Source organism: Panulirus ornatus, chromosome 20 (assembly GCF_036320965.1).
Source record: "Panulirus ornatus isolate Po-2019 chromosome 20, ASM3632096v1, whole genome shotgun sequence".
Taxonomy (NCBI): Eukaryota; Metazoa; Arthropoda; class Malacostraca; order Decapoda; family Palinuridae; genus Panulirus; species Panulirus ornatus.
In genome coordinates, this window is record NC_092243.1 from 8,252,198 (window position 1) to 8,270,000 (window position 17,803).

General features: G+C 43.2%; 1 protein-coding gene across 1 annotated transcript in view; it reads left to right on the plus strand.

Annotated features, from left to right (window-relative positions):
• The first annotated feature begins 1,392 nt into the window (after positions 1–1,392).
• The window catches only part of LOC139755899 (trypsin-2-like), an 18,106-nt gene continuing 1,695 nt past the window's right edge, over positions 1,393–17,803 (plus strand). The window contains exons 1-10 of the mRNA XM_071674614.1: positions 1,393–1,921; positions 7,277–7,480; positions 7,899–8,078; positions 8,427–8,495; positions 11,544–11,635; positions 12,483–12,589; positions 12,815–12,983; positions 13,418–13,511; positions 14,639–14,738; positions 16,896–16,965. Of these exons, the coding sequence (XP_071530715.1) occupies positions 7,333–7,480; positions 7,899–8,078; positions 8,427–8,495; positions 11,544–11,635; positions 12,483–12,589; positions 12,815–12,983; positions 13,418–13,511; positions 14,639–14,738; positions 16,896–16,965 (1,029 nt within the window). The 5' untranslated portion in view covers positions 1,393–1,921; positions 7,277–7,332. The remainder of the gene's footprint in view (positions 1,922–7,276; positions 7,481–7,898; positions 8,079–8,426; positions 8,496–11,543; positions 11,636–12,482; positions 12,590–12,814; positions 12,984–13,417; positions 13,512–14,638; positions 14,739–16,895; positions 16,966–17,803) is intronic.

A 17,803-nucleotide genomic window follows, 5' to 3' on the forward strand; every position in this document is an offset into this window, starting at 1 on the left:
CAAGAAATTCAAAGTAAATAAATAAAAGTATGGCATTTTAGAAAAAAAGGAAAAAAGTACGCATACAATCTTTCTGGAAAAGCGCTTTCAGAGGTACACGAAGAGAAGTGTTGGATGTTGTTTATCTTAAAGTTAGCAAGCAATGTACATGCGTCACTAAACGAATAGTGCTCGCTCCTTTTCAAGAAACCTACACTGAAAATTACAACCCTCCATAAATCGCTTGCAGGACCACACATTTTGAATACGTTCCACCCTTCTGGTCTCTCTACTTACAAAAATAGATCTAGATAGGCTTCAAGAAACTCAGAAAAGAGCGACATCATTAAAACTAGGACTAGAAAACAAGCTATAGAAGGAGGTATTATAGGAATTTTTCACTGGCTATATGGTATCTCACTACAATCTCTTGTAGAGGTACTCAAAATAATCGAAGACACCGATGCAGTTACACTGAGGCTTACACAGGACTCATGCAGCTCGAAACAATGGGCTGAAGCATAAAAGGGACGAGAGGCTTCACGCAGATGCAGAGAAATAACGAGTCGTTCAAGAAGTCAAACGCCTGAATCCAGTCTGCAGGTTACCATTACCGGGACGGAGGCAAAAGTAACGAATTCTCTTGGCAAGTAAGCTCGTCCCAGGTGTTTACAGGTGAGTGTAATTCCTTTTTCTAGATGTGAAAGAGTACCCAAGATGGTGCCAGGCTGATGGGGAAGGTTCGTTAGGGAGTTGTGTGGGTTCCAGGCTTAAAAATCTACCCGAGTCATGAAAGGCCGCACTCGTCAAGCTACATCCACCAACCGAAGAGTCTTTAACACCTCCTTCGGGTGTTTAGAATGATTCTAAAACCACACGCGCTCTCGCTGTGCTCGTGGCCCCAAGAACAAGTCCTTTCCTAGGCCAGGACTGGGGATATATTCGCGCTCAGGGACGCAGGCCAGACAACATCTATCGCTCAAAGGAGCACGGAGGAGGTTTATAGTATGTTGGATGCCTCCCATCACCGCGGGGAATACCAAAGAACTACTGGCTTCTAGCAGTAGGTATACCTCCCTCCAGGCGATTTTGGCGAGGGCAGCCGCTAGATGATTCCTAGTTGAACGGTCATCTGCTGAGGCACGGCCTTGACAGCGATGACAAGGGTGATTTTAGGGTTCTTTGCTCTCGTCTGTTCTTATAGTTGAGGCTCGAACGAGGGAAACCATTCAGACGTTCTTGCAAGACGTCAGACTTTAAAAGATACGCGCGTACGTCACTAACGTTGAATCTGATGCTGATGTAGAAGCAAAGGTCACTCCTGTGGTCAGAGGCTTCGCAGTGAGCCACAGGACGTGACGCATCTCAAGGGAGTGCACGAGCACGGATACGAAATGATAAGTGTGGTGAAGTCGTTGGAAAATGGAGTTCTGAGAAGAACGCGATGGGTTGAGTTGGGGCATGACCTAGCTATCATGGAGAGACGGACGGTCTGCCTAGCATAGTAGCAGTGACAACGGGTTGCTTGATGGCTCCACTCAAAGGCCAGCTGCCACACACACACACACACACACACACTAAGCTGGCTTTCCTACTTTAATCACATCCCGTCACGCGCTGAGCAGGAATCAACCACTGGACTCCACACAGTGAAGAGGTGGGTTCCTCACCTCGCTCCAACACAGTGTGGTAGCTTGTCAGGCTGAGCTGCCACGTCCTCTAGTCACATAGTAACTTAAAGAAACATCCGTCACAGATACACAGGAGACAGGGCAAGTACTTCCCTACCTCTACGAAATCCATGGTACACCAAGGAGGGAACTACATCACACTCAGTGCCTGTTTTGTTTAAGTTTCTTCCAAGAGTTGCGATCCTCACCACCAGTACTTCCACTGGTGGTCACTCCGTCATCATCTGCGCGACTCCATTACTCGTCTGAAGGTAAGCGAGTCCTCTTGTCCCAGGACTAGAGAGAGAGAGAGAGAGAGAGAGAGAGAGAGAGAGAGAGAGAGAGAGAGAGAGAGAGCTCTGCTTTCACTGGACCTTACGTTACAAGTGTTTACCTCAAAGTTGAGATGACTGTAAAATCCTTTTCCTTCAAGTGTATGTGTTTATGTGGCTGTATATATGTATTAATGTGTTATGTACGTACACACATCTGTAGTAAGGTGGTAACTAAGGGGGGGGGGGGGGGAAGCTGGCCTTGCAGTTGCTTTCAAAGGGTAGTCGGCTTAGTGGGGGAATTAAATCATCTGGTGCTTTGCGTTGGTATGAGACGGAGAAGTAATAAATGCTTCCCTTTCAGCATGAGACAACACACGTTATATACACCATGTAATCATTCACCTCTGACATAACTCATCCATCTTGGGGGGGGGAAGGGGGAATCTATCTCGCGTTTAACATTTGACCAGTGAAATAACGTCAACGTGCAACACTCTCTTCAATCTATTGTGCCATCTTTGTATTCTCCTCTCCCCCATCAGAAAGAACCTTGGTACCAACTAACGGAGACTAATAAACCTATTCATGAAGGAGTTTACACCCAAGGTATTCCATGTCATCCCTCTGGTTTAATGTCTCCTGATGACTTGTATTTTGTTTCCTTACTTACTCCTGGTGCGTTCCAGAAGCTTTGGGGACATTTGACTACTGCCAAATCCAACCTGATACTTATCTACACATTTCTAGAATGAGGGATACGTATCTATATTAGCTTTAATTATACACGAGATAGTAATACTGGTGTATAGCTCACTGCTAAATCTTTATTTACCGTCTTGAAAGGTGTAATCACCTTTGCACCATTCCACTAGATTCGTAGATTAAAATATAAGAACCCAGACTCACTTTTTTTTCTTTTTAATAAAATCGTTTACCTAAAGAATTGACACATTCCTGAAATACACACATTACGATACCGTCAGGTATGTGGGTTTGGACGAGTTCAAGGTCCTTTCCAATTTCTTGAAATTATGTTTACGATAATCGTCTGTTGTTTCATGGAACCAGTACGTTCACGAAGTGAGATTAATATACCAAATTCCTCTAACTTTTCCAAGATATTTCCATAAAACAGTACGCAGAAAATCTTTCCTAATTTTGAGAAAATGCATGATTTAAACAGTGTTTCATCTACACGCCTTTACTGTTAGACTCACTGATTATGAAAATATCACCAGCAGGTAGACTGATTTCGTAAGAACCAGTTTCTGAACAACGGATTTTTTTGTGAACAGGCTCCATTTTACCGTTTGTCCCTAGCCTCGTCCTCTCCCGTCTTCTACAACTTCACTTATCCTTAAGCGTGCGCTTGATGCCCAGTGAGAACCGTAAAGGAATGCGCCTGCTTACGCCACATGATGATTACAACGTGGAACAAATTTCAGGTACAAACTGACGTTGAGTGCGCCTCATCCTGTGGGGGCAGACGAATTCATATGTAATACAGTATTTCTCAATGGATTTCACAGATCAAAGGTGACCTTTGAGGCGTTTAAGTAGTGAAATTAACTCGTAAGTTGTAAGAAATAACGATGTAAGTTCTCCCAGAAAGAATGGATCTAATAAACTCAGAATTTTCAATGTTCATATCGAAATGTTCAGAAATAAAGAGACAATCGATTTGGTGGTTTCATTCACTCCCAGCGTACACTCTGTCAGTGTAAACAAAAATGGTTCGTTTGGTTCCATCCATCGCCAATGTAGTAACAAGATATTCTGACAACTTTGTTGGGGAGATGCTATTCTCCTCCTTTGATATCAGAAACAGAAGCCTAAATGAAACATTATTTATCATCGCTGTTTTATAATGATGATAGACATCTAATACAAAAAAAAAAAAAATTGCATTTACCACACGAGAAAGCAGAAAGGAGGACGAAATAAAACATACACACACACACACACACACACACACACACACACACACACACACACACACAAAGGATATTTCCAGGAAACTGGAAGTGGGTCTTCGTCACGCCACCTGTCGCCCTCTAGCACCAGTGATAACCCCACCCCCTTATCATGCGAGGGATGATGAAGACAATAGACAGATAGATGTCCTTCGTTTCTTAACTGATCACAGGAAGATTAATATCATTCACTTTACTGCTCTGAAGGATTAATTGTCGAGTGTCTCAGTATGTCAGCCGGGGCTTAGGAACGACCCAAGATCGTCTAGGTGGTTCTCAAGTGGGTGGTAATCAAGGTCGTCTAGATGTCGGTGATGACCAGGGTCGTCCAAGAGGATGACGACCGAGGTCATCCAGGGGGTTATGTAGGTCCTCCAGAGGGTATGACCAGGGACGTCTAGGGGATTTTGAGAGACTAGGGTCATCCAAGGGGTGAATACCAGGGTCGTCCATGTCATGGTGACCAAGGTCATCCAGGCGTCTTGACGAGGATCGTCCAGGGGGTGGTAACCAGGGTGTTACGAGTCGTTAGAGTCGTCCTTGGGGGTTATGATCGATCGTTTTATTCAGGGATTAACAACCAGTCCGGGGGAGTGAGGATCAAGGTCGTCCATGGGTTGATGACCTACGTCATACTAGGAGTTTTGAACCAGGATCGTCAAGACTGGTAAATAGGCTCGTTCAAAGTTCATAACAAGGGTCATCCGGGGGATGGATTGAGGAGGAGGGGGTGGTATGAGTGTCCAGGGTCGTGCAAGAGGAGTTCTGAGCAGAGTGGGTCATCTAAAGGCGGGGAGGGGGGGGGTTTATGAATGACCAGGATCATCCAAAAGGTGAGTTATGAGTGAAAAGATTAATATGAGGAAGATGATCAACTACAAGTGTCCAGGAGGTGTTCCCAAGGCCGTCAGCTGATAGCGAGCGTAGACGCAGAGGGTCCCTCGATTCCTGAGAGAGAGAGAGAGAGAGAGAGAGAGAGAGAGAGAGAGAGAGAGAGAGAGAGAGAGAGAGAGAGAGAGGCCCGGCCGGGCCCGTCGGAAATAACTCGTAGGTCTTGCATGTTAACTGGTCTGGGGACTCCCCTCAGCTTGCGCGGTTAGGCCCTGGCGCTTCTCTTCTTATCCACACCTGTAGACCACTACCCACATGCTCACCTTACGTAGATGTACCCGTAGTAGGAATGATTTAAATGCAAGTCTTCATTCGCTTCTTTTTTTCTTTTTACGAAAATTCTGAAATATATAATGCCTCCCTTACTACCCAGAATATATATATATATATATATATATATATATATATATATATATATATATATATATATATATATATATATATATAATGTCAAAAATGGAACAGTTTAGTAAAGACGGTTTAGAGAGCAGGTTTTCCTCCGAGATGAAAAGGTGGCTGATTTAGTGTGTGATCAGGGAGCCAAGGTCGTTATGGTGCTGAGAAGGCGTTCATTCCCCCAGGTCCCCCATCTTCTCCGAACCAGTTAAAACGAAAACGTATTGTTGCTTCAGGACCATTCTTATGTTTTTTTTTTTTTTTTTTTTTTTTACGCTTTTGTCCAAATATGAATCATTCAAGGTGAAAGTGCACGTAACAGGTAGCCCCACAAAGACTCAAATATTAGAGTTGTTCTACTTAAAGCAGAGCACGCACCGACGACTTCAGATTATTATACAATACCGATGTATTAATATATACGAACATTTCATTCTAGACAAGCTCTGTGACCAGAAGTATTGGCATGAAGATGGAAGGATAGAGATGTAATAACGATGTGATATATATATGTATATATATATATATATATATATATATATATATATATATATATAGAGAGAGAGAGAGAGAGAGAGAGAGAGAGAGAGAGAGATAGTGTTGGATCATTAAACGACCTCACGAAATAGCGAATGAAGAGATTATCAAAACTTTCAAATCGAGGCTAGACAAACTCTTCAATAACACTCGTTATCGGTAGGAAGACCAGATTACCAACATTTTTTTTTTTTCTTCTGAATCCAGATGCAGAGCAGAAGTCGTCAAACTAATAGGGAGTTTTTCCAGTCCACAGTTTCCTGTACAATTCCCATGGTAGTACCTTACCCTCATACAACATAGCATTATTTGTTCTCTTTTTTTTCCCTTGCCAACAGTTAAGCCGAGGGGAGGCGGGCAAGGGAGTTTGCCTTCTGCTTTGCTATCCTGTTTCTTGTTCTAAATCTAGTTTTCTTGCTTACAGATAACCTCATTATGGACCATCAGGTCACCTGTTCTCCACCCCATCTTCCAGGCATACGATGTTACGAAAGTTAAACTTCTTCCCATTGGCAGCAGACCTGAAGTGCTGAGGATCTCTCTCCACTTAGAAAAAGAAATACTTGAAATGATGTTAACACTTCCTCTGCATGACGTGTCATGCATCAAAACTCAGACCTCAGAGTACGTTAGCCCTGCAGGTCGCTTGGTCACTTGCCTGCAGTAGATTCACTAGTATTCAGGATAGATACGGACGGCAAGATGAGGTGCACACAAATGTCAGTCGAATGTAGGTTAAGTGTCGAGGGAAGACGTGGTAGGAAATCCCCTTGGTAGCGTGGCCTGCAGGTGGTTTTTCCTCCTTCTGGTTGTATTCTGGTTCACCATGACTGTGGCCATCCGTTCCACAATCGGTTTAACGCAGCTGTCTGCTTGTGGAGTTATCCAAAATCCCTTACTCTACAGAGATGAAAGTTAGGGTCATGCTCACACCTAGAGCTCCGTACTGGTTTCTTGCAGTATTTCAAACGCCACCAAAGTCGGTCTTAAAGCCTTGTCAAAAACTAGACTTGGGTGATTTGTCATATAGCAAGAAGAATGCCGAAGCTCCCTAGGAAAACGATTGATATCGATGGGGTTGAATCCTACTTCCATTTGTCCAAAATAAAATCGATGGTCCTGGAACCTAAGAGTGCACCGAGCAAAGGTGCTGTCATCCAGGTTGATAAATTAAGCTTCTGGTGTTATTGAAGATTAGCGGTTCGGCAGTCTATAGGGTGGAGGCGACGATCTCACACTTGGAAGGGTTAAAGAGAGAATCCCACGATCCACTAAGTTGCACTAGACAAGGAATTCATAAAGAGGGTGGGATTCATAACAAAACAAGAGACTGATAACAATACGGGAGATTAACAATCAAACCAGGGCTGGACAACGAGACAAAGGAATGATAAGAAGAGTCACTGATACCAAACAAGGGACTGATCTTAAAAAAAGGGCAAAGGAATCATAACGAGGGATTGATAACAAGCAATGGTCATTGATGGTATACTCGGGATACACTTATTGTATATGGAATGAAGGTAGTGTTCTTATATATCTCATGTCCCCCCAGGTGCTCCAGCTCTAACACTGTGTGGGAGAAACGGGTCCTTCCTTACAGCTGTAGAGATGTGGAACGCCCACCCTCCCTATCTCACCAGCTGGGGCACTTGGTGTGCCGTGAGCCGACGCCCCCTGATGACCCAGCGCGTCCTAACCTTGACCCATGTGCTGCTGCTGTTGCTGCTGCCCGTCTGTCATGCCTTCAACTACCAAGGTCAGGTCACTGGCGACTCGCATTGTCGGCATGTTTAGCATACTACCATCCTTACTTAGGTGCCGGAGGCAGGTAAGTCTCGGACAGTGTGGTTCAATTTTCCCTGTCCCAGACAGCAGGAATTTTTCAAGCCATGGCAATCAGAAACTTTACATGTACCTCAAAGCCAGACTTTACCTCCTTCCCGAACTGTCGAGCGAGAGAGGCGTTTGTGTGTGTTTTGACCACGGCATTAGCTGCGCTCGTGAGCGAGCCTATCACCAGTGCAAATAACTTGTCACTCATTGGTAAATTAAACTACCAATAACATGTTACACATACGTAAAAAATAACGCCAAATGAACAGCTGAATTACTAGAGAACAACCTCTTACCAGTGGTAGTCAGCAGGTGTGACTGAAAAGTCATCTGTGTTACAGGGAGCTCCTTCAGGGACGTCAATAAGGACGTAGAGGAGTGTCGCACAGGGGACGGTGGTCGAGGGTTGTGCTCAAGCATCTTCTCCTGCCCCGCCGTGTTGGCCTCTTACAGGAGAGTCCGAACAACATTCTGTGGCTTCAAAGACTTCATCCCCATGGTCTGCTGTCCTGTGCCGGTCCGTAAGTACCACTGCTTAACATTACGCACCACAGCTTACTATAAACTCAAATATAAAAGCCCAGCGCGGTACGTAGCGTGTGTGCTGCGTTGGAACTACTTGTCTAATGCTCCACTGGCTAGGCTTCTAGCGGCGAGACCGTGCAACGTTTGAATCAGTTTCGTTAGGTCATTCGTAACAGCTTCTTTTTTTCTAAAGTGATAGACTAGAAAACGAAACCTATGATAGCTCAAGCTTTTGCATAACTATCGATAATCTTAGGTGAACATAGTTATTCATGTTTATGTTCATGAATCATGATTCGCTAACGTAGTCGAAAATTAATCACTAATGTGTTTTGTTCGAACAGCGGATACGGAACGGCTCCGACCCACCAGCACACAACCTAGTATAATTGCGCCACCCAAGATCGGCTTCAGTAAGTACCCTACCTTACTGGTTCTTTCATCAACTTTTGACCAGATGTTCACTTTCCATTTACATTGTGCATCAAGGATTTCTATGTAACGATATCCCAATGCATCTTGTAAGTCTTGAGACAGTTTGTAACATGTCTGATTACCATTTGTCCAACAAGGTCGTTGGAGTTGATTTTCTTCAACATATTATTTTTTTCAGAAATATTTCCAACAGGAATGTATTGAATTATCTCTTACCAGTTTTTAACATTTTGTCTGATAAATGATTTGGTTAGAAAATCACGAAAATAAATGTTGAATCATTCAATTTCTGGAAATTCAGTCATTATTTTCTAAAAGATTATGATGTATTTTCTTTCGATCTAAGATATCACATACTGTTTTAATCATTCTAATAGAAGTGTTTCATTTGTGTTCCCATTTGCACATATGGTGTGTGTACTTAGCCTATTTGTACAGCATGCAAACAGAGTTACGTGTAATTACCTAATTACTTGCTCTCATGAGGACACTCCTCCCAAACTTTATCATAGTACAACTTTTTCAAAACTTTTTATACAACCTACATTCACAGTTCCATCGCTTGGTTCATTCCATATATTTTCAACTCGGATACTTGTTTTCATCTGTTTTAACAAGCAGCTTACTTTATTCGTTGTATTCATCTTTGGTTCCTCGTTCTTTGCATCTTTCAGAGAACTGTTCGTTGTCCGCAGTTTCATGCTGGTTTCGAAACTTCAAGGCTACGCACAAGTCCTCCTATTCTCTTCCATAATCTTTCCCTGTTACATAGCTTCTTTTTTTTTTTATTCGACTGTCATCTTTCTTGCTCTTCTCTGTACCTTTACAATTAGTTCTTCATGTATGGTTTACTATTAGTTCTTCATGTATGGTTCAGAGAGGTGACCACACTTTAAAAGCTCAGATTAACTTACGTCAACTATCAGTTGTAAGAAGATAATCAAACACCTCCTTCATCATGTATGTATACGTAGTTCAAGTTACCACCAGCAGACAGTTTGCCTGCTTAGCAGTTCTCCTGACGTAGATTTCTGTCAACGGGTTGCGTATAGTCTCGACATTATTTTTTGTTTGTCCTACACAAATTCAAGTGGCATTTTTGTTCCTTCATTTCATCGTCATATCGGAATCCTTCTTTCACGTCTCACTACGTCCCGTCTTCACTACTTTGCATCGATATATCAAACTCTGAAACTTGTTCCTTTGTAAAAGCGAAGCAGTTCTTATCTATCTCACTTCTCTCATGACCAAAGCATCATCTGCAGACATTCTCAGTGAGTTCGGGCCTTCCAGCAAATCATTTCTTTCATTCAATTGAAAAAAAAATAACAGGGTGGGGGTGTGTAAGACCGAGCCCTTAGTCATATGTGGAGTAAAGTAAACCTCGATAGCAGAAGTAGCTCAGTAACCCGTCCAAAATATACTTCGTCGATCATCACAGAAAATTGAAACAATTGCACATCAGATGTCAGGATCATGAAGGTCCACTCTCCTGGCACAGATTATAGTGTTATAGAGGGTTGTACTTATATATGAACAGGAACTGTACACGCACTGTACAGCAATACACACAGAGCAATTCAGTCTTTCGGACAGTCCATCGTAGAACCAAGAACTTACCGATGCAGGATGTCATGAACTTGAGAAAATCAAGAATCCTTGCTACGGAAAAAGGTTAGAACATCTCTCTAGCTAAGGATCGCTAGTTTCAAGAAATTATGACAAGAAAAGATGATTTTTAACGTTGAAAAACACTTCCGCCATGTGCTAGAAAAGGATGCTGTATCTTCAAGTTTACAGGATATCCTGCGAAAAGTCTCGGATCATTTGACCAGCACGGCTAACTTTTAATTCTAGAGGTTGTATAGAAATGTTAAAAAAAAAAGGATAAAGAATAAATGATCCAGTTGGTGCATAAGCTGCGTGTTGTTTGCACACCTATACCATTGATTTGCTAAATATGGAAGAGAGAAAAGTAAACTGTGGCGATCACAATATCTAATTCCTTAAATCAGTTTCATGATGTCAACAGTAAACAGTTCTTCACGAGACACAAAGATAAAACAGATAGAAGCTTTAACGTGAAATTAAGCAAAACGCTCGTCAGAAATATGAAAGAAGTGCTCGTCTTACTATAAGAGCAGTGAATGAATGGGATAAAGTGAGTTGTAAAATTGTGAATACTAACAGTATATTAGGTTAAAGAGCTGTTTGACTCAAGAGAAAATTCTAGAGATGGGCCCTAATACAATGGAACACACACACACACACACACACACACACACACACACACACACACACACACACACACACACTTTTAGATCATTTGGCTCAACACTCTCGGAGCAAACAAACATTCTAATGTTCTCAGTCGACATTCACAAAGCTTTTAGAGGAGAGACGCAAGTCTCTCTAGGCTACAGTCACCATGTGTTGCATGGAGGGAGTAGCTGCAGTGGTTCCGAGGTAATGGGTCAGTAATATGATTATCACAGCAACTACAGGAGGGTTCTCGCTACCATTTGAGGGTTTCCCCACTTCTTCGGAATGAGGAAGCTGATATAGAAGATGAACGACTTTTTAATCATTATTTGCAAGGGTAACTCTAACATGTACGTCAGATGCATGAACACGGTGCAAAGCTACATGAAAAGGAGATTGCATCAAGTATCTGTTCACACTTAGTTTACTGTTTTCTGAAGAATTCAAATATAATTTATCTCCCGTTTTGATACGTACGTCATCATTTACCCCCGGGGCTTAACGTTGTCATAATTCGTTATCCATTTACTCAAGTCACTTCTAAGATATGTCAGTTGTCCCTGTTGACCTGGTTAAATGATAATGGAGCATCTGGGGTTTGAGACATAGGGTCTATTCTTCTTTTACCTTTCTTTTCTTAACTTGATCTTTACCACATTCCCAGGAACCCTACAAGAAATGCTTCGTCAAGTCTTTTTAGCTCCTGAAAGCCCGCCCATCCCTCGGGTCAACGATGAAGAGAGATTTTTATTTGGGTATTTCAGAATGCGGACTTCGAGGCAGCAGGAGGACGTCACCCGTTCGAAGTGAAGTCGTGGGCGGGGAGGAGACACAGCCCAACTCATGGCCTTGGATCGTAAGTCATCGAGCCTTTACTGTTGTCGGAACGGAAAACTTTTGCTGTGGCTGAAAACATCGGGAGTGAGGGGGATCATACACGAAGTCAGAACACGTATGGTATTAGAATTATCCTGAACACCTGAAGAAGGTGTTCGAGATTTTTCGATTGTTGGTCATCTTCTTAGAAGACGCTGACGGCCCGAATGACTCTGGCAGTTGACAGGCTTAAAACCTACACAAAGAACCAACCACCTCTTAGCTATTACATCCGCTACTCGTAGTTAGTGATGCTATTACTACTGTGACTTCTGTTGCTGAGGCTGTTCTTACTGCTTTGCTGTAGCCAATAGTTTCTGTTTAGAGGGAGGAACTTTTACCCAGCACACTGTCCTGTAAAATTTCCAAGGGAGTATATTTTTTTCATAGTTATGGTGTTTCTTATAATAATATTTATTTCTTATAATGAAATTTATAATAATATTTATTATTCATAATAATATTTATTTCTCTTGCCGGCAATTAAGCCAGAGGGAGAGGTGGGCAGCGACTTCCTTTTGGCTTTTCTGTCCCGTTTCTCTTAAGATCATGACTGTAGATAATTTGGTCTTGCACTATTAGGTCTCCGATGATCTGTTCTTTCCATGTATTGCTATGTACCTGGTGGTGACCTGACTCCGACGCTTGGTGGTTGACCTGACCCCAACACTCTGCCCTGACCTGACTTAAAAACTTAGCAATTATAAAACACTTATCAGTGATCCGAGATTCTGCTAAATACTGACCTGACATTGATACTTATCGATGGTCTGGCCCTTACGTGTGGATGTGACCTGACGATGATGACCTCTTCTGACCTCCGGTAGGCCGCTGTTGGACGCGTAGAGCCCAAGGGTTACATCACCTGGTTCTGTGAGGGCGCCCTCATCACTCCAGAGTTCGTCCTGAGCGCCGCCCACTGTGTCACAGAAAGGTGAAGTCCTGTGTTTATATATATATATATATATATATATATATATATATATATATATATATATATATATATATATATATATATATATATATATACACTCTAGTGTATATCTATATGTCCTTGACGAATGTGTGATGTGTGTATAGAAATATGGTCACGGTAGAGATGCAGTGTCTCACAAAACTTGTTTATCTCCATACAAACACGTAATTTGGACGCCGACAGCTCGCTGGATCTGGTGCGTCTAGGTGGCCACAACTTGAAGAGTCCAGCCCCTAGCCAAATGGACCTGAGGGTAGTCAGGGCTTTGCTGCACCCGCTGTACGACCCTCCCAGCATCGCCCACGACCTGTCTCTCCTTCGTTTGGCCAAACCAGTGGCCCTAACACCACAGGTCAGCCTCTCCATACTGTGAAAAAAAAGAAAAAAAATCTCAGTACATGTTGGTAATAAGAGCGAGATAAAGTTACATCTTATCACTTTATTCAAATTTAGATACTCAAGAGGTTTATCATTCAGTTATCATCTAAACTACACAAAAACATATTTCATAAACGATAGAATAGAGTGAGGTGTAGAATGTAGTGTCCAGACAGAATATCTGGTAATCAGGTCAAAAGTTGTCTACACTGATCTTGTTCAAGATTCGACAGGGCTTAGAGTGACAAAGGAGTCCTTTGTCTTCAAACAGCCCACCTCCATCCACTTTTTTTTTTCTTAACTTAAAATCTATTTACTGTCTTTACTGCCTTGCTCGAAGGAGGAGGAGGAGGAGGAGGAGGAGGAGGAGGAAGCGAGGCCGAGTGTGTTACTATGAGGGTGTTGCAGGTGTCGCCCGTGTGTCTGCCGTGGGATGAGAAGGACGCACCTTCCCTACATAGTCGACGCCTCACCCTGGCTGGGTGGGGAGCCACGTTACAGGGTAAGCCTAAATCCAGTGTGTGTGTGTGTGTGTGTGTGTGTGTGTGTGTGTGTGTGTGTGTGTGTGATTATTGTTTGTCTACTACAGGGAAAAGAGAGTTTTACACTCGTGTAGCCTCGTCTCTTAAACTTGTATATAGCTACCATGTCTTTATACCTTTGTGTGCATACATATCTCATCCTAAATTAGGTATGTATTTATCGACCGGCCCTGAGGAGAGGATGAACACCTGCGTTGGGTGTGGGCCGACTGTTGTGCCAAGGATCCGAATCCATGCTGGTGGGAACTCGGTCGGGTCAATTCTGACTCACGACCAGTAATGTGAACCACTCCACCATGGAGGATTATGTGTGTGTGTGTGTGTGTGTGTGTGTATATATATATATATATATATATATATATATATATATATATATATATATATATATATATATATATATATATATATATATATATATATATATATATATATTCTTTCTTTCTTTCAAACTATTCGCCATTTCCCGCATTAGCGAGGTAGCGTTAAGAACAGAGGACTGGGCCTTTGAGGGAATACCCTCACCTGGCCCAATTCTCTGTTCCTTCTTTTGGAAAATTAAAAAAAAAACGAGAGGGGAGGATTTCCAGCCCCCCGCTCCCTCCCCTTTTAGTCGCCTTCTACGTATATATATATATTATATATATATATGTGTGTGTGTGTGTGTGTGTGTGTGTGTGTGTGTGTGTGTGTACTTTGAACCACTCCCCAAGGTTAAGTTTGTTATATGTGATGTGGAAAAAAGGTCGCCAGTGAATATGAGTTCAATAGGTCAAGGGTCAGGGTTGCACACACACACCTGCAACCCAGGGACGGTAGAGAACATACTCCAGAAAGGTTTCTATCGACTAACACACTCTGTTAGAAGAGAACGATGGTATCAGCAGGTCTAACCACAAGCAGATAATGGTGATTAATGATGTAGGACTACAGGTGGACATCTTATAGAGATGTAGAGAGACTATTATGGACCCCAGACCAATTTCTTGTAGGGTCGCCTTCTTGATGTTAATGTAGATCAAATTGGTATTCACTTATGGCGTATTGTCTGACCCTTCCTCCGTGACGTTCCTCCCTCCTCCCGTCACAGGTGAAGGGATGAGCGACGTCCTGCGGGAGGTGCTGGTGACTGTCTTCTCGAACTCTCACTGTGACGCCTACTACAGCACCCTGCACGACTACGCCATCAGGTGAGTAGTGCTGACAAATGCCCGTGTTGCTTTACACAACACCTGTCGGTAGGTTTCTGCTCGGGTGATGGCTCTCTCTCTCTCTCTCTCTCTCTCTCTCTCTCTCTCTCTCTCTCTCTCTCTCTCTCTCTCTCTCTGCCTCCTAGGGGGTGGGGCTTTGCTTGCTACCAAAAGACCCTCACTTGCTGTGTCCATCTCACTTCCCGTCCACCGCCGACCTGCGTCGCCTGTTGGGGTCATCATCTGCTATTAGACAAGCAACCGTCTCCTCACATCCAGTCACGCTGTAATGTTGTTCACTGTCGTATTCACGGGTCGCACCGTCGTGTTCGAAGAGCCATACCCTCGTGCTCAAGGGCCGCACCGTCGTGTTCGGAGGTACGTACCGTCGGGCGAAATAAATCACTGGAGTTTCCACGTTGATTCTCCTCTATCTTGTGGATCTCGTTTACCCTGCCAGTGGTGGAGACCCACATACACCCTGCCAGTGGTGGAGGGTCGCATACACCCTGCCAGTGGTGGAGGCCCACATGCACCCTGCCATTGGTGGAGAGTCACATACACCCTGCCAGTGGTGGAGGCCCACATACACCCTGCCAGTGGTGGAGGGTCACATACACCCTGCCAATGGTGGAGGCCCACATACACCTTGCCAGTGATGGAAGGTCAGACATCATCAATGCTGGAGTTCTTCAGGCGAATCATTTTTGACAGATTTTCTTTTCCACTCTTTATCTTCCACATAAACAAGGTTCCTGTGTTAACTGACCATAGAGCACTTGTTATGAGGACAAGCTTATGATTCACTCCTTCAGCTTCCTCCTCATACTACCTCGCTACCATGAGCCCGTCTTCTGAAATTCTGATCCAACAGTCGGTTTCCAAGCGAGACAACTCTGAAGTTGGTGTCGCCAGTGACACCACAACTCAGGCAGGGACCAACATCTTCCAACAATTCTCACATGTTATCAATACAATTGCCATTTGGAGCCCCGCCCATTAAATGGTCGTTCTGGGTGGGGACCACAAGCTCCTCGGCTCCTTATATATCTGGTCCTGATGTTTAAGAATATTGCGTCGAGTGAATTGTCTTATTTTCTTTAATGTACGTGTTCAAGATTTAGCAATAAAAAAAAGGTCTCTCCCTTGACAATAGCCTCACCCAACCCCTTCGAGGAACCTTGGTGACACATTTGGCGAAAAGGAGACGAACAGCTCCATTATCTTCCTCAGTCCTCCCCCTCCTCCCTCAGTCCTCCTCCTCCTCCTCCTCCTCCCAGCAGGATGTAAGGAGGATCTAAGGCTGTCCTCCTTCAGGATGGCATCCTGCGCTGGTCCTCGTTTTCTTTTACTTCTTTGTGTTTATCGGGAATCGTCAGGCTTCTGAATTTATATTTTCTTTCTTTCATTCACGATATTCATGTCCAGCCCTCCGGCCAGAGTTCATTCCCTGATCCTGACGTCCTTCACGCCATGGTATCATTGGCTGGTCCGTGTCGTGTCACCTCATGCTCTCCAGAGCCACTTTTCTCTCTCTCTCTCTCTCTCTCTCTCTCTCTCTCTCTCTCTCTCTCTCTCTCTCTCTCTCTCTCTCTCTCCATCTTTGTTTTTAAACCCTGCGATCCATCCCTGTGCAAATATATATATATATATATATATATATATATATATATATATATATATATATATATATATATATATATCTTTTCTTTCTTTCAAACTATTCGCCATGTCCCGCATTAGCGAGGTAGCGTTAAGAACAGAGGACTGGGCCTTTGAGGGAATATCCTCACCTGGCCCAATTCTCTGTTCCTTCTTTTGGAAAATTGAAAAAAAAAAAAACGAGAGGGGAGGATTTCCAGCCCCCCGCTCCCTCCCCTTTTAGTCGCCTTCTACGACACGCAGGGAATACGTGGGAAGTATTCTTAATCCCCTATCCCCAGGGATAAATATATATATATATATATATATATATATATATATATATATATATATATATATATATATATATATATATATATATATATATATATATTCTAGTTAGGAGAGTATCTTACTGTCCTCTGATTTACTCAATTATGATAGATTGTCAACATGCCAGAGAACGTCGACAGCGTCGTCACAGCACAACCTGACTCTTCTCTCTGGTTTTACCAGGTTCCCCGGCGGCATCAGCAGCCACTTCCTGTGTGCTGGGGACATACTCGGGGGCAAGGACGCCTGCAAGGTACGTGGCGTCGAGTCCTGGAGGAGAGCGTGTCTTCGTGGACCGCTCGAGTGGCCAGCCTAGCAGACACACAAGGCTTTCAATCCCTGATGCCTAATATCCTTCAGGAATATGTCAATAAACAAACCCACTTCAGTTCTAAGGTTATAATGTCGCATTTTGCCATAATACTATCAAACCTGATGAGAAATGATCGAGTTCTTGATAGATTTACAGTCTAACGCCCGCTCAGGGATATTGTTAAGTGTTCTTATCTTTTATGTTAGATGAGACGGAACGGGCAACTGAGGCCTATATTAAGGCCATCCCATTAACGCTATATTATATATATATATATATATATATATATATTTTTTTTTTCTTTCTTTCAAACCATTCGCCATTTCCCGCGTTAGCGAGGTAGCGCCAAGAACAGAGGACTGGGCCTTTTTTGGAATATCCTCACCTGGCCCCCTCTGTTCCTTCCCTTGGAAAATTAAAAAAAAAAAAAACGAGAGGGGAGGATTTCCAGCCCCCCGCTCCCTCTCCTTTTAGTCGCCTTCTACGACACGCAGGGAATACGAGAGGGGAGGATTTCCAGCCCCCCGCTCCCTCCCCTTTTAGTCGCCTTCTACGACACGCAGGGAATACGTGGGAAGTATTCTTAATCCCCTATCCCCATATATATATATATATATATATATATATATATATATATATATATATATATATATATATATATACATATATATATTTTTTTTTTTTTTTCATACTATTCGCCATTTCCCGCGATAGCGAGGTAGCGTTAAGAACAGAGGACTGGGCCTTTGAGGGAATATCCTCACCTGGCCCCCTTCTC